Source organism: Coturnix japonica, chromosome 18, assembly GCF_054131305.1.
Source record: "Coturnix japonica strain WE chromosome 18, WE-NBRP24, whole genome shotgun sequence".
Classification (NCBI taxonomy): domain Eukaryota; kingdom Metazoa; phylum Chordata; class Aves; order Galliformes; family Phasianidae; genus Coturnix; species Coturnix japonica.
The window spans coordinates 9381955-9404718 of NC_140680.1; the positions used below are offsets into that span (position 1 = coordinate 9381955).

Consider the following 22764-nt stretch of genomic DNA (forward strand, 5'->3'; position numbering starts at 1 on the left):
TAGCAGAGCATGAAAGCAATTTCACACTTTATTAAACAATTCAGGTGCTGGCTGTGCAAGATGGGAGCAAGCAGTGCTGCTCATGCCCGTGCTCCTCTCTCCAGGCCCTGTGGCTGCCATCTGTGGGGCTCAGCCCCTCCAGCAGTGCAGTACTGCAGGTACTTTGAGTCCTGGGATGCTGCTGCATGTGCTGCTCTGCATCCAGGCCCACATTCACTGCACACCACAGCCCTGCCACACATTGTGTCCTGGGATGGACACAGGTTTGGGAGCCCAGGCTTGGGGTTTGCGTGGATGGTGTTCTTCCCTAGGCTATGCCAGTTGTGCCTCGGTCACTGTGCACCTCACACATTAACAAGCTGGCCCAGGGCCAGCAGGTCAGATCTGATCCTCGTTGTTGCACCCTCTGGGTGGACACCATCCAAATGCCAGCACGTCCAGGATATGAATCAGCTTCGGCGCGGTGCCAGCGCTGAGCCCCTTGCTGGCCAGCAGCAGGTTGTGTGCAGCAGTGCCACCCAGCTCCACTGCAACCAGAGCCCTGCACCACAGCGAGACCCCAGGCTGGTGAGCGGCTGCCCCACACACAGCCCTGCTGCTGCTCTGGGCAATGCCTGACCTTGAGGTGGGCACCTGGCCAGGAGCCCCCCCCCGGGCACAGGCATGTTCCACCAGCCCGGCCAGAGCGTTCCTCTCAGGAGAGCGTGTCCTTGCTGCGCTATTTAAAGGCACGTTTGTGCCCTTTATTCTTCCTCGTGGTTCGGCTGGAAGGGACCCGTGCCCTGCGCTGACCCCGAGGGAGCAGCCAGACCCTCGGGGCAGCAGCGCTGCGACCGGCTGGGGCGATACAATGAGAGAAGTGAGTTGGTGCCCCGCGTCCTCACAGCACATAACAGCGCCCGTCCTGGAGACAGCATCTGCAGGGAATATCCACGGGCACCGAGGTTCGACACGATGCGACGGGGAAAGGAAGATCCCGAAGGAGCTGCGGGAGGGAGGCGCTGCAGTGCTGCGCTGTGCGGGGCTGCGCTGAGCTGAGCTGAGCTGTGCCGGGGCAGCTCCGCCACCTCGCGGCCGCGCAGCCCCACGCGTGGGCACAGAGCCGGCACGGGCGCCTTGTATTGTATTGTATTGTCACAGCCAACAGGAGCAGGGCTCGGTGGCCGAGAGGTGACAGCACCCAATGCCCAGATGCCGCTCGGACGTGTGAGTGGGCGCAGGGGAGCATCACCCCACCCGTTTTGTGGACAGCACATCTCCAAGAGACACGTGTCAGGCTGGAGCCCCGTTTGCAGCACTGCAGCACTGCAGCTCAGACCTGATTTACTCAGGGACAGTTCTCTCTCGCCACCACTACAGGGACTTTTCTCACCGATACAAATCCCTGCCGAGCTGCAGCCACATGTGGCTCCATCCCAGCTCTTCTCTCCGTGCTGCCCAGCAAGAAGCAAACACACGGGGACGTGGCACCCTCGCACCTTCCTGCCCTTGTGCACAGCACAAAGTACATCTCCCCACCTCCAACCGTGCACCCACAGCCCCTGGGCCACATTCTGCTGCTTCCCCAGCCCAGAGCTGAGCATCCACTCTCTCAGCAATGAGCTCATCGGGTGCCATGCACACAGCTCTCCGTGAGCAGCACGAAGCCTTCGGATGCTGTGCTGGTGCTGCTCACACGGGCAGACTCCAGCCCACAGGCTCCTGCACAGGGACAGTCAGCAGGTAGCTGGAGGGAACGTAGCCCCGCTGCCCGTTCACCTCCACCAGGCTCCACTCGGTGCTGCCCTTCTTGTCGTGTGGCTCCAGCACCACCACGGGCTGCCCTGCCTGCAATGTGAGCTCCTGAGGGCTGCGTGCTGTGAAGGAGAAGCCAGCAACCACCTGTGAGAGCAGAATGAGAGGAGAAAGCACTTAGCAAGAGACAGAGCCAGGAAGCAAAGGGACATGCATGGCAGGGTAGGACCTAGAGAGGACATCAAGGACATTGATGTAGGGACATGAAGACCCCCGGTGCACAATTCCCTTGCTCTGTCCACCCCAGATCCCAGCAAGACAAAACCTCTGCTTCACCCAGATGGCTGTGACACTCCTGCAAGGCACACAGCTGCACATGAATGGTCACATGTGTGCTGGAAAAAGAGGTCTGTGTCCCTGCCTACAAGCATGGAGCTATCAGGGTCACTAGGAACAGTCCTTGGTTGTCCTCCCCTCTCACCTGGAAAGCTGGGGTGAACGTGGCTGCCTGGGGTTTAGGAGCTTCAGGTGGCACATAGGAATGTCGCCTTCCCTCTGTGCCAATCTCCAGGGCTGATGTTTTCATGCTGGGCTGCTGGCTTGGTCCTGGGCTATAGGGCTGGAGTTTGGAAGCAGGCACAAACCCTCGGGGACCTGGAGGACATGCACACACAGGTCATGGGGTCCCATCACCTGACACACACAGGACAGGTTGGAAGAGGAGGGAGAGTAACCTGGCTGTCAGCTGGCACAGCACAGGAGCCTCACTCAAACATGTCCATCGCTAGAGTACATCCAGAGCAAAAGCCCAGATAATGGGTTTTAAGACATTTCTATGTGGACTGGACTCTCTTTTCCCAGTCTTGACACTTCACAAGTGCTCTTTTGGGGAACAAATGGGGAAACCCAAGATCTACAGCCAATGGCTATAGGTGTAGCTGGCAAAGCAAAGGCAGGTTTGGGCTGAGCCAGCCTTGGAAGAGAGAACCCAAGAGACAGTGGCTCACTGTTTCATCCAAGCTGAGGAAGTGGTTTGGGTTTGGTTTGTGACCTTGGTGCCTCCCTGCAATGCTAACAGTACCTCCAGCATCCACCAGCCATCTGCCTGTGTTGCCTTTAGTATCCACACTTTGCAGCAGAGCCACAATCTGCCCCCTTTGCAAGGTCAGGTCCATGTCTTTGCTGCCACTGACGTTGCTTGTCACTTGGTAAAGTTTGTCTGGGCCGTGTTTGCTCACAAGGGAACGGACCTTCCGCTCCTCAGCAGGGTTCAGGGGCTGGAGGGGAACAAGAGACACAGGAGCACTTGGTCAGGCACATAGGAGACTTCAGTGGGTGTGATGGGGATGGGCTGATGGTTGGACCTGATGATCTTAGTGGTCTTTTCCAACCTTAATGACTCTATGATTTGCAGCTCCTACCTGTGGCACAGGGTTTGGTGTGACGGTCTCAAATGCCTGGATGAAAGTACGGAGCTGGATGCCCGACTGCTGCAGGGTGTCCTCCACCATCCTCCAGAAAGCAGGCAACGGCATGTGGCCATGAGGCATCTGTGAAGATAGACCCTGAGGTCAGTGTGGGATGCAGCCAGATCCTGCCATAGATCCTGCCCCAAGCCCACAGCACAGCAGCCCCACCAGAAGGGGAGATGGATGGACCCAGCAGAAGCAGGCAGGCCTGGAAGAGCACAAGGACACCCACTCTCCCTCTCTCACCTGCTCTAGTTCCTTATTAGCCTCATGCAGAACCTCTGCAGCCAAGTCCTCCTGCAGGACAATGAAGGAGCCCAGGATCTGTCTCAGGAGCTGCATGGCCCCCTGGTTGAAGCGTGGGAGTTCAGCCACAAGCAATGCATTGATGGCCAGGTAGGTGTTCATGGCTGCTTCCTCGTTGTATGTTACGCTGCCTGTCTCACGCTTCCTCTCCTGAATCTCTTCATAGTCCAGCAGCTTGTCCAGGCGTTTCTTGACCAGCTGCTGTGGCCCCACCAGCATCTCTGCCAAGCTGCAGAGGGGCTGCCAGACCAGCCTGTCCAGCCGGCGCCTCTGTGGGATGGCAAAATCCAAATCTCCATTGGAACCCCACTGGACAGGTCCTGCTGTCTGTATGCAACACTGTCCTATGCAATAAAAAAAGGCTTGGGGGCCTGCTGGGGGATTTGTGTGGAGTGGGGGCTCATGTGGCACCCCTCCCTGAATGCACATGGGATGCCAACCAAAGCATACCCTTAGTAACGCAGTCATGCATGATGTGATTCAAAACTTGGGCTGTCCCAGAAGACCAGATATGAGCACTCATATATGCAAAGTCCCATGGACCAGTGCAGTGTGTATCCCAGCAGAGTGCCCTGGTTGGACAGAAGTCCTAAGCCCAGGATCTGAGTGCTTACCCCGTTTCCCACCTCACACAGCATGGGCATGGGAAGGCTGGTGCTCCCTATAGGGCAGCTGGCATACAGTCTGGGGATCTATCTTCCCTGACACACTTTACGCTGCTTGGAAACCCACCCTGACCATGCTCATGAGTGGGGCTGATGGCAAACACTATCTATGGAATGCTGATGGGTTGCCAAAGCTGAATGTTGATAACGATGCTCCCTGCACCGGGCCACTCTGAACCCCACTCTGTTTCCCCTGCCCTGGCAGCAGGTGAGAGAGATGCCCGGCTCTGATCCCAAAGGAGCTCTGCAGAGGAGGAGCACTCACAAACTCTGGGAACACAGTGCCATGGAGGTGCTCTGCAAGGCGGCGGTACTGCTGGGCAGGGCCCTCCTCCATCTGCAGCTCACACTTGTGTGGGGTAGGCAGCAGGAATGCCTGGAAGGGAGAAAGCAATCAGGGCAGGAGCTCTTTATGCACTGTTTGGGCAACAGGGAGTCGTTCTGTCACCTTTTCCTTTATCTCATCCCACTGTGGGGAACCATTCTCAATATTTTGAGGCAATCCTATGAGGCCGTGAGGTCCCCAGCACAGCAACACATTGGATGTTGTGTTGAGGGACATGGTTTAGTGGGAGCCATTGGGGATAGGTGAACAGTTGGACTGGGTGATCTTTTAGGTCTTTTCCAACCTTGGTGATTCTATGATTCTATGTTTCAGCTGAGAAATACAAGTCCCTGGGCACCTCCAGCTGCTATTTGCAGAGGGCTTGGGGATGTTCTGCAGCTCCCAGATTGGGTCCTGAGGCCTGGATGGGGGCAGCTGCCTGCACACAGTCAGGGTTTTACCTCTAAGTGCTTCAGGTAGGATGCCATGTTCTCCTTCAGTGCAGTCACACAGGATGCCACGCTCTGGAATCTCTCTTCCAGATCATCGTACTCCTTGTCCTCTGTCTGCAAGGCAAGGGGCAGCTTGTCTCTGTGCAGACAGAACAGGGAGGGGTGGGGGCAGAGGTGATGCTAACACAAGGTGCAGCCTGAAGCTGGAGGGGAGGAGACCCCGAGAGGCTCCAGGAGTTTGACAAGGGCCACAATCCGGGGTGTTTGGGCACTACCTGGGACGTGGTGCTGGGGAAAATGCCTCAGCTGCAAGCAGCACTCAGTGCCACTGGGTGTGCATCCTTTTGCTGGGATGCTCTAATGGTCTGAAGGGCTTTTGGAGGTCAAAATGTTCCCCTGTGATACTCGTGAGGCAAGGAGGGAGGTCTGTGCCTGCACAGTGGCTGGAATGAGGGACCAACAGCCACGCTGGGTCACCCGGCAGGGGGACATGGGCTTACATGACAGCACAGGCCGCTGGGGGTCAGCACCGGGCTCGGCTCTCCCTGTCTCGGTGCAGGAGGAAAGCCCCAGAAGCGGCAGAAGCAGTGGATGGGTTCGCACCTTGGCCACGATGCCGGCCTCGTGCATTAGGAGCCGGCTCAGCCGCGTGGTCTTCTTGGCGATGGAGTGAGGGTTGAGGCGAGCGAAGCGGTCCCGCAGCGTCAGCTGCTCAGCCTTGTTGTACTTGGTAGCTGCCTCGGGGAGACATGAGAGGGGAAAGAGAGATGCTGGTGAGTGGCCTGATGACCCAGAAGTGAGGGGCTGCTCACACAGCTGCTCATCTGTGGGACCCTGAAGGTGCTTTGGCCTTAATTCATAGGACAACAGTGCCCTGGGACCAGAAACCCTGCCTGCAGCCACCAGCAACCCGGTGCAGATGTGGCTCCTGCAGTGCTGTGTCCTGGCTGTTCCCTGCAGGCAGGCATGTCCCTATCACAGCCCTGCAGCCCAGCAGCCTTGCTGCACAGTGCTGGGGCAGGTGTTGGGATGCTGGTGTGACCAAGAGAACAATGTGGCTGCAGAAGCTTTATAGCAGCAACCTGAGTGGGCTAAACAGAGAAAAATCAAGGCGAGAACAGCAGCAAGGCTGGGGCTGATCGACAGGATAAGCACAACCCACATCAAAGAAGGGCAGCCCCAGGGAAACTACCATGAAAACCAAAAAGCAGAGTGAGCTTGCATTTGTGGGGAGCTTGATTTCTCCTATCCCAAGGGCAGGATTGTTCCTTCAATTCCCCAGCCCAGGGAATGCAGGTGAACCAGTTCTGTTCTTGCTTCTATGCCACCCTGCTCCTGCAGCTTGCCCATGATACAACACCCTCCCAGAGCCAGGTACCATAGTGCCCTGCTCACCCACTTCCCGGCGTCGCTTGTACTCGTTGATGTTGGCATTGACCTGGGTCATGGCACGCACGGCTGCAGCGAGGGCAGAATGGGTGCTGGTGTTGGCAGGGGTGTTCTCCAGGATCTTGCCCAGCAGCAGTGGGTATTTGGTGACTCTCTGCACCGGCATCACCAGGAAGAAGCTGAGATCTGAGGCGCTCGTGTGAGGCCTGATGGAAGGGGGAACTGCGTGAGGCTGGTGAGGAGGACAACCCTAATGCTTCTCTGGGCTTCTCTGCAAGCATTCTGGGGGTAACCCAGCCCTTCTCCAGCACCAGGAGAGCTTTGCTGCCTGGGATCAAGAGGTGAGCTATGCCTGGATTTCTGGCCTTGAACCCCAGCTGTTCACCCCCAGGGAGTGCTCATCAAGGTGCTGTCCCCATCAGCCCCAAAGGCAGTGCAAGGCCTGAGCAGGCATCTGTGCTTGTCTGGCTGAGAGGTGCAGGACACCCCAGGCTGTGTGTGCAGGGCCCCCCCCCTCCAGCACATCAGCTGCACTCCAAGCAGGAGGAAATGCCAGTGACTTGCAGTGCTTGTGACCATGCTGATGGGTCAGGAGTCCTCCACATCCACTGGGGCCAGCCTATCTCTCTGCTGACACTGGGGAATGCATGTTGTCTGTGGCACAGCCCTTTGGGTGGCAGTGATGTGGAGGGGAGGAGCAGGCAGGAGCCATGGGTGCCACCCCCACCATAGGTATGAGGTCCACCATAAAAGATTCCCAAGCTGTAGTGCTCCTTTGGTAAGTCCCAGAGGATTCAGGAGAGGCTGCCAGCAGCTATACCAGGCAATGCTGTGAAGATGTGGCACTCATCCAGGTGCCCAGGAGCAGGTACCCATCCATGAAGGGAGCTCGTTTAGAGAGAAGGGCAAGACCATTAGGGAAGGGGTGGCAGAGGGTACCTACACTGTTGCAGTCAGGGTGTCCATAATCTCCTCCTGCAGCCTGGGGTCCTTGCGGTAGCTCTCCACCAACAAGAGAGCATGCTCATAGCTGGCACAGTAGATCTTGTAGACCATCTCCATCTCCTCCTTGAACTCCTGGAATAGAGTGCCTGGGGGAGGAGGGTCAGGCTGGAAGGAACAATTCTCTTCCATGGGAAGGGGTCTCCTCCCCACATACAGTATGATTTTGCTTTCCACTTACTGATGCTGAGCAGCTGCTCATGCTCCTGGGTAGTAGTGTCCTGAAGTCCCCTTAGGAACCGTCTGGAGACATGGAGGATGTCATCAATATTAGAGAAGAGTCCTTCCAGGTCAAGACCAGGCAGCTGGAAGGAACACAGTTGCCCCAGAACAAGCCAAATAGATGAGATGGAGGTGGACCTGGTATTGTGGAGTCACCCGCACCCTCTCGACACCAGTGTCCTTCCAGCAGCCTCATGTGACATTTGAGGAGCTGGAAACGCTCCATTTCAAGAGGCATTTGGAGATAAGATCTGGCTTTGTTCCCAAGCAGGACAAGGCCTTTCTAACATTACAGATGCAGAGTTAAAGCCTTCAGATGGCTGTACTGGCTAAGACATAATGTCTGTTCAACCCAGGACTCAGCCTGAGGGAGGCAGCTGGAAGGGCTGGAAGGATCAGGGCACAGGTAGTGGCTTCCCAGCTGCCCTCAGCACTGACCCTGCTGGGACGTGGGAGCCCCATTGCTCCCAGCACATTCACCCTACAGCCCCCTCACCTGCTTCTTCTCGAGGTGTGCCCGGATGTCAGACAGGCACAGCTGGAGGTTGTGCACATAGCTGGCTTCGGTGGTGATGAGCTCCTCTACAGCCAGCCGCTGGCTGTGCTCCATCCGCTCACAGAGCATCACCTCCTCATAGATGTGTGCATCATGGTCTGCTGTGTCCTCAGCATGTGGCTCTTCTTCATGGGTGCTTGCCATGTTAGGATGCCTGCAAGGGTGAGTTTGGGTCAGGGGCTGAGCTGCAGACACAGGGGCTGGTGCTCTGGGGTCCAGCTTGGTGCCCACACTTGTTCCACCTACAGCAGGGGACAAGGAGCACTTCCATGAGCACATCTGTGCACACTTGTTCCAAGGAACAACAAGCCATCCACATCTACAAGGAAGGCTTTCCTACCACTGATAAGATCTGGATAGATAAGGTGATACACCAAAATCATAAAACCATAAAATGCTGAGAGTGAAAAGCAGGATGGCTGTCAAGGGCAGGCAGCCACGTGAGGCAGATGGGGACATGCTGAGCAGTTATGCCCAAATCCAAGTGGCCAGAGCAGCACCCCGGCACCAGCTGTGTCCCCCCCCCAAGAGGAGCACAGGGCTCCACCACCCCCATGCCCGCTCCAGCACTGCTCAGGCTGGCTGTCACTGCTTAGGCAGTGCCTGGCATGCTGCCTTGCATTCAAGTGTCCTTTTCAAAGTACAAAGAGTGTTTATGTGACGCCTGAACAACAGGCATTTCTATGGGAGGGAGAGCTGATGTACAGACTGGGAGGGAGGAGTGTGCAAAGGCGTGAGTGCCTGTGCCAGAGGCGCTGGGAGCCCCTGGTGCTCAGAGGGCTTTTTGCAGAGGCGCTGCTCTGTCTCCCTCTCTTCTTGTAGAGAGCACAAATCTAGGAACTGACTCACAGCATTGCCTTTCCTCTACTAATGCTGCTGCTGAGGAGAAAGGCACAGATCTCCATACAGCATAGACAGTGCTCTGCTTGGGCAGTGTGAGGCCTTGGGACGCAGCCAGCCTATGGCAGCCTGGCCTCCTGCACAGCTGCACGGCTCTGGTGCATGTGATGGGAATGGGGGGCTGAGCCAGAGCCTCTGCTGGGGGCTGAGCCAGCAAATGTTGGGTGCTGCAGGAGTGAGAGTGCTCCTGTCTGGCAAATGCCAGCAGCTGCTCTGGAGGTGAGATAGGCTTGGCAAGAACACAAATCCATGTGCTAAGACAGCAGGCACGGCGCCTCTGCCTGCTTTATAGGAGAACTCTACCCTGCTAGCTGTCATCCCAGCCCCCTGTGTACCTGTGGCTGACACAGGACGCTGTTCTGCACTCCACTGGGTGCCCCAGAGGTCCCCAGATGGTGGGATGTACCCCAGAAACAAGCAGATGGTTGGAGCTGGGGCTGGAAATGCACTGAGCTCTGCATGGCAGTGGGGCACACAAATGCAGAGACCCAGGGGCAGGCAGGGCTCGGGGTGCTGCCCCGCTGTCTGGCCCATCGCGCTGTGCAGCTCTGCCCCACTCCCCACTGGCTGCAGCTCAGAAGACCAAGCTCTGAGTGTTACCGGTCCCCATGCCGATGTGGGGACCCCCGTGCTCCAGGGAACGGCTCCCAGGCCGGGAAACCACTTTGCGCCCCCGTCTGAAGCAACGGAGAAACAACAAAATCAAGAAGAAGCTGTTCTGACAGCTTAGAACGAGGAGCAGGTTTAATTCCCCGGCTCCCCCCTCGGCCTGCCGACATATCGGCTCTACGCTGCTGCCTCGGAGCATCCCTGCAGAAGAGCCGCGCCAGGGGGAAGGCAGGGGCTCCTGGCTCCCAGCTCCCACCCCGCAGCCCCCCGGTGCCCGAGACCCCCCTGCCCGGGCCCGACCCCCGTCTTACCTGCAGGGCCAGCACCGGGAGCCGCGACCGCGCTGCCGCAGCGGGGGAGGTCAATGACAGCGCGCAGCAGCAGGACGAGGGTGGCACGGGAGGGACGGGACGGCCCCCGGCCACAGGGGACAGGGTCCGACCGGGGACCGGCCGCACCGCCCGGGGGAGCGGCGAGGAGGAGCCGGGCAGCGGGGGGGGAGCGGCGGCGGCTCCGCACCGCCCGCAAATGGCCCCCCCGAGTCTGATAGGAGAGAAGCGGCGGCTGCTTGTTTATTGCCTCACTGCGGCTGCTGGGCGCTCCCGGCTGTGCGGGGCTGGAGTTGCCCGGCACGGTACGGCCCCTGGGCACCCCGAGGGTGGGAGCACCTGCTGTGTTGGCACTGCCCTGTTTGCTCAGCCTCAGAACGGGGTTTGGAGAAAACAGAAATGAAAAATCCAAATATACCCGAGGAAGCGATGCCACCGGGACACGGGGATGTTTTGGTCTGCGGGTTTTTCCCGCATGTGAAGTATTTGCATCCTTGTAAACAAGCTATTGAGACGGCAGCAGCTGATGCGCAGCCAACTCCTGACGCCCCGAGCACGTCCCATCCAACCATATGGAGGTGACAGCCCCACCTGGATTTTTCCAGGCTGACACAGAGCATCCAGAAGTGGCACAGAGAAAGGACACACATAGGGACTTACGGAGAGGCAGACTGGGGGATGAAGTCATGAGCACAAGCAACCCACACAGGGGCCGGCAGTAAAGGCTTTACCTGGCTCTGACCGCAGGGATGCAGATTTTCTTTCTCCCTCGCAGCAGCGACTCAAGCCTCTCCCAGGTACATTATGGAACAGCGGAACGCCCACCCAGGTGGCCTTGGGGACAGCAACTCAGCAGTGTCAGGAGCTTCTCAGCTCCATCCTGGGGCAGGCACATTTACCACCACATCCAACGAAGCCATAGAGGTACGTCACTGCCTTTGGCTCCCATCAGCACACAGTGCTGTGTCACTCAGTGACTGGCAGTGCTCTCCTCCAAGGGAATCTGTTGCCCCAGCAGCCAGGGCAGTGGGGCAGCATTCCCTGCTGTCTGCTCCGCCCCACATGGGTCATGCTGTGGGTGTTCCCGCAGGCACGTTTTCAATTCCAACCAGTATTTTCGGATGCTTGATAGCACAGCCAGGGTGATTTCCTTGCAAGACCGCTGTGCTGCCAAGTGATTTTCCCCAGTGTGAGCAGTTTCCTTCCTGCTGTTGGCCCCCTTCTCCTATCCAGCCCCAAGCTGGGGCTGCACAGCTCCATGCAGACGTGTTGTCACCACTCCAGGGCTCACCGGGAGTCAGGAAGACATGGGAGTGGGCTGGCTGCTACTGCCAGGCTCTGGTTACAAGGAAAAGCAAATAGGTGCATGCTGGTCTAGCACAACTGTTTGTGTTTCCAGGTTTTGATAAGCCAGTCTAAAGGGCCTTAGTCTCTTCTCCACCCCATTGGCACTGGCTGTTGTAGCCTCGTGGCCTCAGACCCTGCAGACATATGACCCAGCAGCATGGCACAGGGAAGCACCCAGAAGGGTGCAGCGCTGCGGAGGCGGCAGGGCAGGGCAGGGCTGCCTCCTCCTGCTGGGCTCCCTGGTTTGTGCAACCTCTTTGCATGCCTGTTTTTGCTCACAGCTTCTCCAGGGCCACCCCCACGCACCACTGGCCCACAGCTGCAGCAGAAACACCCAGCAGGGAGGGCAGCTCCCAAACATCTCACCCCAAACTGAACCACTCCTGGTTTGCAGCTGATGGGCCGGAGCAGAGGGATTTTCCCAATTGTACAAAAGATGAAGGCTCAGGCAGATCAGTTGGAAGCTAAAGCCATAAGGGGGCTCTGTGGGAACACAGCAGATGCGTTGTGTGTTAGTCAGGGCTTGCTCAGAAAGCAGGCACAACTTCCAGCCGTGCAAAGTGAAGCAGCTCTGGGTTATGCCCAATTGCAGCAGGCAGGGGTTCTTCTCAGAGCAGCATGTTTGCACAGGAAAGAGGTGTTTCCTTTATTTAATCTTTTCCATTATTACTGTTCTTTGGATTCCTTTCCTGCCTTGAAAGGACTTCATGACCACACACCGCTATCAGCCCTTCGTGCTGGAAGTGAAAACATACAGAAAAAAGAAACAACAGCTCAAGAATAGGGTGCAGGTGTGTCCTAATCACAGCTTCCTCCCACACTGCACGGCTGGGAAGTGGACTTTGCCTCAAGCATGGTTGCTCCTGCATGCTACAAAGCATGAGAGTCCAAGCTAAAGCGCTATGGCAAAGAGGCCAGTGCCATAAAGTTAAAGATTTTCACAGGACTTCATATCTGAGCTGGTCATCAGCATAAGCACCACATGAAAAACCACGGAGATGTCATTCCATTTCTCTCTTCTTCTCTTTACGGTCCATATAACATGTGCCTAAGTCCACCACAGAAGGGAAGCACACCTGCTCACAGTAATTACCCTCACACAGGTCACCAGGGCTGTACCAGGGCCTTCCAACAGGCTGTGCTGGGAGGCATCGCCTCCACCAGGAGGCAGAGCAGAGGCTGAAAATAAGGAGATAGAATTTGATCCATGCAGAATAAATTAAGAGTCAGCTCTTTATTTCTAAAGGGTTTATTTATGGGCTGAAGGCTCGCTTGCCTCTGGCTTAGCTGTGTCATGTATTCCTTCTCTGTTCTGTATGGAGGTCGCTTTGGTGGCGATGGCAGAACATCACTGTTACTGCTCTACCTGTGCCATCAACTCCATGCTATCATCCCTGCAGCACGTGCTATGGGGCCCAGCAAAGAAACATGAGATGGAGTAGCAGCTCAGTCTGCTGCCCCTCACGCTTCCTCCCAAGCTGTGGGCTTTACTCTTCATTCCCATGGGCTCTTCTTTCTCCATTGCAGTGAATCCGGTGGAAAGAGCAACCCTCCTAAGAAGTACATAGAATCATTGAGGTTGGAAAAGACAACTAAGATCATCCAGGACCGATTCACTTTGTGTAAGGAGCATCAGCTCCTCTCATCCTCTCCAGGGCTGCAGCAGCTCACATCTCCTGTCCCACATGTACAGCCTGAGGCTTCATGTCTACCAGCTTCCACAGCCCTTCCCTCTCCCCTTCCCCATCCTTGCTGCCTTGCATTGCTTTTCCTACCCTAAAACCTCCAAGGCTGCTGACTCGGGGCCTTTTCTTGTGGGTGGCTGCTTTTCATGTTGGTGTCTCTGCAGGTGAAGGAGAACAGTTCACTGTCAGCCAGGTAGCAAATGGCTTATTTTCTAAGGGCCACGGTTTGCAAGATCTCCCATCACCCAGGCACGACAATAACTGCTCCCTGTGCAGCACACATTGCAGGAGATAGCTACTCTTGCTCATTGGAGGAACAAAGAGTGGGAGGAAGGCAAGAGCAGCCTTTGAAGCTGCCAATCCAGTTTGTGAGTAAGCTCTCCATTCATTTTTCCACTGATGCAACTGGGTGTGTATTTGATTTGATGGGGCTTGTGTCTCTGCCACAGGCGAGCACAGCATCTCCCCTCCTGAAAGGGAGCACCGTGTGTTTGTTTCACTACTGGGGGCAGAGACTCTTCCTACGAAACTTAACTGCTGTGCTGAGGCTCAGAGCATGGCGAGGATGGCTTGGGCAAAGCCACCAGCCCCAGACACCATGTTGGAGGGCAGGGAGGGCATCGTATGATGGGCTGGGGAAGCCTTCCCAGAGCACCAGCTCTATGCCTGGGCTTCTCCTTCCTCTGGGCTTCCTCTTTCTCAGGGAGAACTTGGCATTTCTACGTGGACATTTCCATGTTCTGTCAACATGGAGTTTCCTGCTGACACGACAGCAGCTGGCTCAAACATGCTGTGTCAGCAGAAAATACTTCATCCCATCCAGCCACAAGGCAGTGGTGGTGTCAGAAGGGACATCTCCATTATCAGTCCAGGTAGAGGATGCCAGTTCCAGCTTCTCCACCCCCTGAGTCACCAGCCTATGTGCCAGCTGCAGGCCTCCTCCCCAGGCTGTGATGGTGGAGAGCCATCAGCCTCAAGGCCTCCCAGATCTCTGCCAAGTTCTGGGTCCTTCTTTTGGCCAAGTCAAGCCCAAGGTTCTCCAGCATTCCCAGGCTTCTTTCTGGGCTGGAAAGGGTTGTCCAAGCCACCCCATAGCTGGTAGGAAACCCACAAACTACGTGTTTTGGGAAGGGGTCTTGTGGCAGGGGATGTGTCCTTCTCTCATCACATACCACAGCAAGTAACGTGCTGTTTCCTCATGGAAGAACACACAAGCGATTTGGTACCCAAGTACCTGCACAGGCCTCTTGCAGTGTGCCCTTGCTCCCCCTAGGAGCCTAGATGCAAAACAACAGCTGTTTTCTTTCTGCTCACTATCAGGCTGTAAGGAGACAGATTTTCTCTCCTTCCTCTGTACAAGAACCCATTGTGTGCCCAGAGCCTGCATCACTGCAGGCAACATTGGCCCAAACATGCCTGATTTGAGATTTTCAGCCCAAAATGAATGTTCTGAGAAAGAGGAAGAATAGCAACATGACTGTGTCTGCCAGCAGCTTAGGATGATGTGTGCAGGTCTGGCTTTCCTGTTGCCTCCATGTAAAAGAGAAATGGAGCAGGGAAGGGAAGTGTGGGTGCCCAAAGCAGCAGCCTCAGGGTGAGGAACAGTTCTATGACTGGGAGTAGGGGTGGATGGGAGGCTGTGAGACAGAGCCATGCAGTCCTGGCAGGGAGGGGCTATGCTCTGCCTCCTGTGACACAGGAGTAGGGGATCCAGCTGAAACTACCTGAAGGAAGTTTAACACAACAAAAAGGAAGTGGTTCTTTGGTGCAATGCGTAGTTATACTGCAGAGCTCCTGGCCACAGGATGTGACAGATGTACAGCATTTAAACAGGATGAATTCATGGAAGAAAAATCTGCTGGGTTATTAAACACAAAGAGCCAGCATCTCTTCCTGAAGGCTGCAGGACTGCTGGGAGCTGGGCTCCGTGCATGGCAATTGTTGCTGCGCCCTGACTGCTCCTCTGCCAGCATCTGGCCAGTCTGAGTCACTTCACATGTGGCAGGAGCTTGGACATGGACACTGATTCCAGTGTCTTCTGCCTGCCTGCTGCCAGGTGGGTCTGATCTGAGTGCTGGCATACACAGACAGTGCTACTGAATTCAGCAAGGTAAATACGAGTTACAAGATTTTGAAGCAGAGTCTCCAGTTCCCCATGGTTGTAAAGAAGACCTCGCAGTGCGGGTATGCAGAGACAGTGTCGTGTGCCTGGAGCTCCTGCAATGCACCAGTTCTTAGTAGCGCGGCACACACCATTGGGTACAGAGATGTGACTGTGCTGGCTTTAATGAGGTCTGACACTTGTCCAACTGTTGTGCTGTTTGGGAGAGGGTCTAGGAGAAGAAGAGGTGTGGTGCACACGGAGAAACAATCAACCAGCTCCCAGAAGGGTCATCTGGGGTGCCTTACATGGGCACCTGCTTTATAGTCCTACTCCTCCAAGCTGTGCTAAGCTGCTGCTCATTGGTGCTAAAATTAGCTGAAGGGCCATCAGTAAAGGAGCCCTTGGAAGAGCTCGCTCTCTGAAGCATCAAAGCGGGACAGCCTGCACGCTTATCATCTGCTTCCTCAGTCCCTTGTGATAAAGCGGGACCCACATGGCGTGAATGCTGCTCCAGAGATGTGGAGCTGAGCCATGCATGTCAAGGGGCTGATTGATTTGTTAGCGTTGTTTCCTGCACCGTGGCAACAACATGTGATGAGCCTTTCCCCTTATCTGGCACTTTCCACCCTGTGCTTTTCACAAGCGCAAATGAACTGGAGCTCGTGATAATCTTTGGAGGAAGGGAGAGAATAAATTCAAGCATAATCAAGCAGCATCTCTCAGCCCCTGCTTTGCTGATCTCAACAAGAATTAGCTCTTGGATGGCATGAAAAGCTGCTCCATTGAGCAGAGACGTTCAGGTCTGCAGGTGACTGCTGGAAGGAATGAGATGGGAGCAGACAGTGAACTGGAAGGACACACTCACAAAAGGGGCTGCAGCCCCAGACAGCCTGTTTGTCTGGAACTGGGTGTGCCAGCCTGAGTCCAGGTGCTGAGATTTGCCATGGTATGAGGGAGATGGGCCCATACTTGAGACCCTGCAGGGGCTGCTCAGCTGTGAATCCCCACAGAACCTAGAAATCTGGATGGCCTGGGAAACAGTCTGCCTATAAATTAGAGATATTTATATCAAGGCCCACCAAGGCCCTGTAGGGACAGGGTTCCTTTCTGCCACACTTTGCTACCCAATGCTCTCTTGGATGCTCTCAATCATGGAGGATTTTTTATCCTAATCATAAGAGGAAGCAACTAGCTCCAAAAATCTGGAAAGAACTGCACTGCCCCAGCTGCACAGGACCAGCTCCATGACCCCTGAGGAGATGCTGATAAAAGCCATCACGTGATGAGCTGTGAGCGATAAAATCACCAGACTCAGCAGCCCTTGATTTTGTCCCTCATCCGCAATCTGCTCGAGTGCTTCTGCTCTGGGAACAGCCTGCGAGCGCTCTGACATCCAGTAGGTGGGTGGCAGTGGGAAGGTCCCTGCTGCATGGGGTTTGGGGACAGCATAGCACTTCAACTCAGCTCTCAGCAAAGGGTCCTCCCTCCTAGAATGTGACAAGAAAAGCCAGAGCTTCCAAAAAGGGGATGGTGAAGCCAGTGGGACAGACTGTGCTTGGCTGGCTCCTGCCACTGGAGAGCAGCAGCAGTCATGAAGTATGGCCATATCCTGCATGGGGCAGGCAGGGCTGAGCCCCAGCCTTCTCTCAGGCACGCTGCATTGCCTGTTCTGCTCCTCCCATCCCCCTCTGCATCCCACACCTCTGCACATGGCATGTATGAAACCCATGCTGCCTAAAATTGTTCAAGAAATTATACTCAGGAAAATTGATGGCAGCCTCGTGTGTATCAGCCAATGTCCACAATCTGAGTTACTTTGCGTTAGAGAAGACTCACCCTGATAATTTGAAGCTGAGTGATTGCAGCAGTGGAAGTGTGGTATGGAAGCCAAATACCAGCACTCTGCACTAACAGCATAATAAATTAACCAGTGCCAGAGAAGCTGCTGCTGAGGACTTGACGTACCCACGGATATGACGAGCAGTGAATCAGCCTCGCTGCCATTTACATCCATTGTCCCATAACTTCCTGGGAGCCTCTCTCCTCACCTCACAAGGCATTCACCCGCGTACTCCAAGCAGTTTCAAGTCTGACATCATGGAAAAGTTCGACCTCAGCTTCACCGCCATTCAGTAAATTGTCCCTGAGGACTGTGTCAAACAAAAGGACCTGCGGTTCCTGCTCCTGGCTGCAGGCCTAAAGGAAAGCAGAAACATGCAGGACTCTCATGTCTCCAAACCTTTCTGGCTGGGTGGACGCTCAGAGCTCTGCAGCAGAGCCCAGGCAACACAAGCAGCCTGCAGGCACTGCTCCTGGCAGCAATACCTCACCAGGGAAACTTTGCAGGAAAGTCTTCCAGGAACAAGTGCATTGGTAGAGCATCAGCTGTGCAGTAATGGCATTTCCTGTGAATCACCAAAATTACTTGAAAATCCCCCTTTTCCGGCTGTGCTTAAAAAATCTCACTCCAAGCAGCCAAGAACATCCCAGGCCGCAGAATTTCCCATCCAACTCCTTCTGCAGCTTGGCAATGGTGCTGGCGGTTCAGGGATATTTTCTCCCCGTGGCCTCAGAGCTGTGGGGCCCCAGTCCTTCCTACCAGTCCTGTTTTTCCCAGGGGAATTAAAACACAGGCAGCATTACTGAGCCCAGACCCCCAGGGCTCTTTCAGGTCCCCACTTCTTGAATTTGAGACAAAATCACTTCACTTATTCCTGTGATGATACAGTCTCCTCTGTTGGAGTCACCGGCACAGGCTGGATTTGGCTCCTCCTGGCACAAACAGCATCTCTCCAGCCATATTCTCCAGCACCACAAGCCCTGTTAAAAGTAGCAGGGTCAGCTAAGGTCAGAGCAAAGCCATAACCCACAGCATTGGGGAGGGAGGGAGGGCGAACAGCCGGTGTGAAGGGCACGCTGCTGGGGGCTGTGTAGGCAGTGGGAGCGTGGAATGATGTGTGAGCAGAACTGGTGCTCTGAGACAAGCAGCTGCTGTGTCTACAAACCTGTAACCCAGATCTAATTTAGAGTGCAGATCCCTCGGCTGTGGGAAGTGCCAGGAGCTCACATGTCCCTACTGCTGAAGAGCAAAGAAATACTGTGATGATTTTGGCTGTCCAGGCCTCAGGGAAATCCATCAGTGGTGTCTCAGTTTGTACAAATGCACCCAGACTTTGGCCACTTACATGAAAACTGGGGTTAAACCACCACGGGATCTCCCTGCCCGAGACAATAAGCACTTCAGAAAGATCAGGCCTTCGGCTGGAGCTCTGGACCTCACTCATTCTTAGCTACATAGGGTACACATGGGAAATGTGCCATTCTGGAATGGGCTTGATGCTGGGTGGCAGTGCTGATGAGACAGAATGCAAAACATACATATTTTACTTCCAAAGAATTTGGGATTCTGATTATCCCTCTCCTCTTTTTCCTACGTGTCAGCTCCAGCTTTGCAGGTCCTGCCATGAGGCAGTTTGGATCCCCAAACCAGCAGAAACAAGTGCCTGGGAAACAAGTGAGTCCTCTCCCACCAAGTGAGGAGGGTGAACCAGCTCAGTGAGTGGCCACACTGCATGCAGTGAGCAGGGCTACAGCCCAGCGGGGGATCCCTCAGCTCAGCTCAGCTGCAGTGAACCTTTGTGGTCTGCATTGCAAAGGCACTCAGGTTGTGCACCCCCTGTGCCCCCAGGTCCAGCAGTGCAAACCAGAGCCCTGGGAAATGACACATCCACCTCAGACAGCTCTGAAATTCCAACCCAAACCAAACACAAGTTGATGGCTCCGGAGTAAAGGCATGATGTGGCCTTTGACTTATTCAGTTATGACTTTGTCTAGCTTGTTATTTCAATGTTACTCCCTCCCCCTAAGCCTTTTTATAGAAGCCTGGGATATCCCTGCTGCCCAGGAGGATGAACAGCTCCCTCCTGACCCAACGCAGCAGCAAGTATTTGCTGACACAGTTACATACATGCAAAAAGGATGCTGCTCCATCAGCACTGCATCAAACAGCTGGTTTATTACACTGAAAACACTCCCTTCATTTGCTGTGATCAAATTAAGAGGTGTGGGGATGCTCAGTTGCAAAGCAGGCACAAATGAAGGGTGAGCAATGCTGGGGTCAGCTGGAGGCTGGGCCATAAAGCAGGACTGCTGGCCTGTCCTCTGGAAAGAGAGGAGAATTCTTCTTTTCTCTTTATCAAGTGATAGAGCTATAAAGTGCTTTCATGGCCTCCACATCCCTGAAAGATGTGAAAAATAGTGATGAACAGGAGCTGAAGAATAGCTTGCAAGAGGCACCAGCAGCCAGATTCACCTCTCTTTTCTTAGTGTTAAAACTGCTGTTTTCCTCACTAGCAGTGAATTCAACAACTGTTGTGTTCTTCCTGGGCTTTTGCAGAGCACCTTTACAGACAGAAGGCCACACTTCTCCACACCCGTCTGGTGTTCTGGCTGACAGCAAGCCACTGCAAGAAAGGGACAACACTTACACTGTCACAGGGGCACCCTGGAATTCCTCCAACCATTCTGGTTTGGCAAAAGATTAACCCAAAGAAAACACGAAGAATCACATGCAGACCATTTTTGAAAGGGGGTCAAAGTGACCTGCAGAGGGTCTGACCAAGGCACTGGGAGCAGGGTGAACAAGAGGGGAGAAGGAAGCAGAAGTCAGTTTAGATCAGGTCAGCTGCTACAAAACCACAGCCTGAACTCCTCCCAACATACAGGTGAAGGATTCTTAAGTTGTATCAATTTAAAGCCAGTGGGTACCTCTGTGGCTTTTATGTTTGTGCACATCTACTGTGTGTCTTCACCGACGTCTGTGCTTTCCAAAGAGTCAGGACACAAGCCCAGGCTGTGTGGGCTTTTTACAAGGCCAACAGTGCTTTCAAACCATCAGGATCTCTGTTGTTCAGCGAGGCAGACCCCACATGTGGCAGCACAGGATGTGGTTTACCATAAGGAGCTGGGGAAGGAATGTTCCTATGTGTGGAACAAAGACAGGACAGATTCATAGGCCAAAATAGAGAAGAGCAAAAGGTCTTAAACAGGTGGATGTCGGATCTGTCCTGATGTGGGATGAGACCCACCTCCAGCTTCTGGGCATCTACAGTCCTTCAGTCTCGGTGTCCTCCCCCATCATTCTCTCAATAGAGCTGTTCATTCCCTAGGTTAAATCCTGCTTACCCAGAAATACACATGCACCTTCAGTCTTCCTCACTAATGAACAAACCTCTCCTTGTTACTGTAGAGACACAAGCAGAGAACTGGAGTGGCCAAGGTATAAACCTGAGCGGTGGGCTCCAATGTGGCTGTAACCACAGGCAGTGAGCAAACAGGAAGAGGACTGAGGTCACCCCAGCATCACACGGTGGGATGCTGGCACTGGGCTCTGCTGCTCCTTCACCTGTCCTACAGACACCAAGAGCAGACAAGCTGCCTGGAGCTGCCACAGCTGGCGATGGGGGGAAGGTTTTCCCCACACTCCTTGTTCTGGCAGCGTTCTGATCAGAGGTGATGGAGCTGTGCTGGTAGCTCATCTCTTCTGTGCCCCAGTGCTGTGTCCTGGTTTGTGCTGGCTGATTTCTCCCATCTCTGCCCTCCATTCTGTCCTGCAGCCCTTCCCACATTGCCCACACAGGTCTGCTTTTCAATCCCTCCATTCCTAACATTGTTGCGGGACTCAACACAAAGACAACACATCCAACCGGATTTGATCATCACGAAACGAAAGTTAGTTTGTTTCTGTACTGCAGACCTTCGGGAGACGATGTGTGTGTGCCTGGGCATCTTTGTAGCAGGTTCAATTTGACCTCACCGAGTGCTCGAGCCCCATGCAGCAATGTCCCCTGTTCGGCAGGCAGGAGGTGGCAGCATTGCACAGCCCAGCAGAGCCTGCTCCCCTGCATCCCCACGGACGGGCTGGGCAGTGCCCTGGAGCTGCAGACCTGTTTTTCCTGCTCCTCCAAGGGATACGTGACTCGAACGTTTGCAGACTGCTCAAAATCCCATCCAGCGCAATCATTAAAAACGACTAAACCCCCAAAGGCCTCTAAGTGCACGTCAGTCCTAATCTGTTTGCAAATCACGATTAACAGTAATGTGAGGGCAAGTGAGGACAGAAAGGCTCTGCATTTAGAAATGAGTGTGATGCTCGGATACACCTCGTTTGCCCTTGAAGCTCCAGCCCCCTTAAGTGCCGTGTGATGTGTCAGAGCTCCTCCGCACAAAATCCAGCTTCCCTCTCAGTGAGAACAGTATTGAGGTAGGAATGAGTCTTAAGCTCGCTTGCTCTCTCAGCATCGCTTTCATTCTGTCAGATATGGTACAATCTGATCTCATTTTGAGTCTTCTGCGTTTTATTTTTATTGGAAATGCAGAAGAACCTGTAGCAGAACCTTGGGTTTAAACTCCCTGCAACAGAAGGGGAATTTGGAGCCTATACTTGCAGTTCACAGCATCGCTGACTGCCAATTTTCCCTCTCCATTCCTCCTGGTCTCTCACTATGGAGTCATCCTGTAGCTAAGTGAGTCCACCACAGGAAGAAACACAGCAAATCACAGACACCCCTCACTGGGCAACAGCCACATGGACACAAGCCAGGACTTTTTTTGCACTTGTGCAGACAGAAAGTGTTCTTAGCAGAGGAACTTTACCGAGTTAGAAAGCAATATGGTGGGTGCAATAAAAGCCTCCCTTACTGTGTGGATGCTGTTATGCCAAGACTCCCCTTTCTTCATATGAACAACTTCCTATTGCTACCGTACTGCCCTAACCTGGACCTCTTAATGTGAGTTTTATCCAAGTGTCAGCTATTTAAAACAATCTCTGCACAGACCAGACTTAAAATAAAACTGTTTGTTATTCCCACTGCTTTAAGTACAACAAACAAGATGGAAAGCAGCTTCTCCGCATGCCCCCATTGAATTAAATAACCTGAGTAGACATTGTTTCTATATACACAAGCTGCATTACTGTATGTAGGAGCTTTCTTTCTGCCGAGGACTGAATCATTTCCCAAATGTGGGCTTGCACAGCACAAGACGCTGCTCTGACAGGGAGTAATAATGAGTCACTGGGAATTCACAGCTCTGTGCTCCTGCAAAGGAGCTGTAAGAGCCAGAGGACAAGGGAGACAACTTGATATTGAAAGACAGCAAGAAACAGGGTCTGGAATAGGAGCTGATTGTGCTGTGAGCCTGGATGGAGCTGACAGGGGAATCGTAGCTATGGGTGATCACAGGTGACACTGCCCAGCACATGGAAGGAGGCTCAATGACATCTATGGGCTCTCGTGCTCCTCACAAACACACTCAGCATCCTCGCACAGCAATATGGCTGGCCCTACAACTCCCAGGCCCTGAGGCCGCGGCCCCTTTAAGGCGCAGGAGGGCGCTTCTCCCCTTCCTCTTCCGCCCAGCTTCAGTGACGCGCATGCGCACATCCCGAACGCGTCGCTAGGCAGAGCTGGGGGCGGATGGAAACCGACGGCGGCCATTGGCCCGGCGGGAGGGCGGCGTGCGCGCATGCGCAGAGTGCTTTCGGGGCGGCCATCTCTCCGCCCCCTCCATCCCCCTCACGGCCCAACGCGCATGCGCGCCGCGGGCAGGAGGCGGCCTCACCTTCGCGCATGCGCAGGGGCCGCCCCGCCCCGCTCCCAGCGTGCACCGCA

General features: G+C 54.6%; 1 protein-coding gene across 4 annotated transcripts; it reads right to left on the bottom strand.

Moving 5' to 3' along the window:
• ARHGEF37 (Rho guanine nucleotide exchange factor 37) lies at positions 1–11256 on the bottom strand. Of its 4 annotated transcripts, none has more exons than XM_015876157.3 (13): positions 10690–11256; positions 8061–8274; positions 7524–7647; positions 7284–7431; positions 6347–6546; positions 5555–5685; positions 4961–5065; positions 4440–4550; positions 3450–3779; positions 3156–3284; positions 2816–3011; positions 2216–2388; positions 1–1881 (listed from the first exon to the last, which is right to left on the bottom strand). In XM_015876157.3, exons 2-13 carry the CDS (start codon positions 8262–8264, stop codon positions 1672–1674), a joined length of 2061 nt encoding a protein of 686 aa, XP_015731643.2. In that variant the 5' UTR covers positions 8265–8274; positions 10690–11256; the 3' UTR covers positions 1–1671. The 4 variants fall into 4 exon arrangements, with proteins under 4 accessions (XP_015731643.2, XP_085374994.1, XP_015731644.2 ...); XM_085518868.1 differs by having other exon boundaries at positions 7524–7585; positions 10690–10978; XM_015876158.3 differs by lacking the exon at positions 10690–11256 and adding an exon at positions 9941–10173.
• Between the last annotated feature and the right edge of the window lie 11508 nt (positions 11257–22764).

Bases quoted from the DNA above. Each gene is read 5' to 3' on its own strand.
- ARHGEF37 (XM_015876157.3), bottom strand. From the start codon at position 8,264: ATGGCAAGCACCCATGAAGAAGAGCCACATGCTGAGGACACAGCAGAC. The intron at 6,547-7,283 runs GTAGGTACCCTC...CCCTTCCATCAG, and splicing joins GACACCCTGACTGCAACAGT to GCCTCACACGAGCGCCTCAG. The intron at 4,551-4,960 runs GTAAAACCCTGA...TCTCCCTTCCAG, and splicing joins CCTACCTGAAGCACTTAGAG to GCATTCCTGCTGCCTACCCC.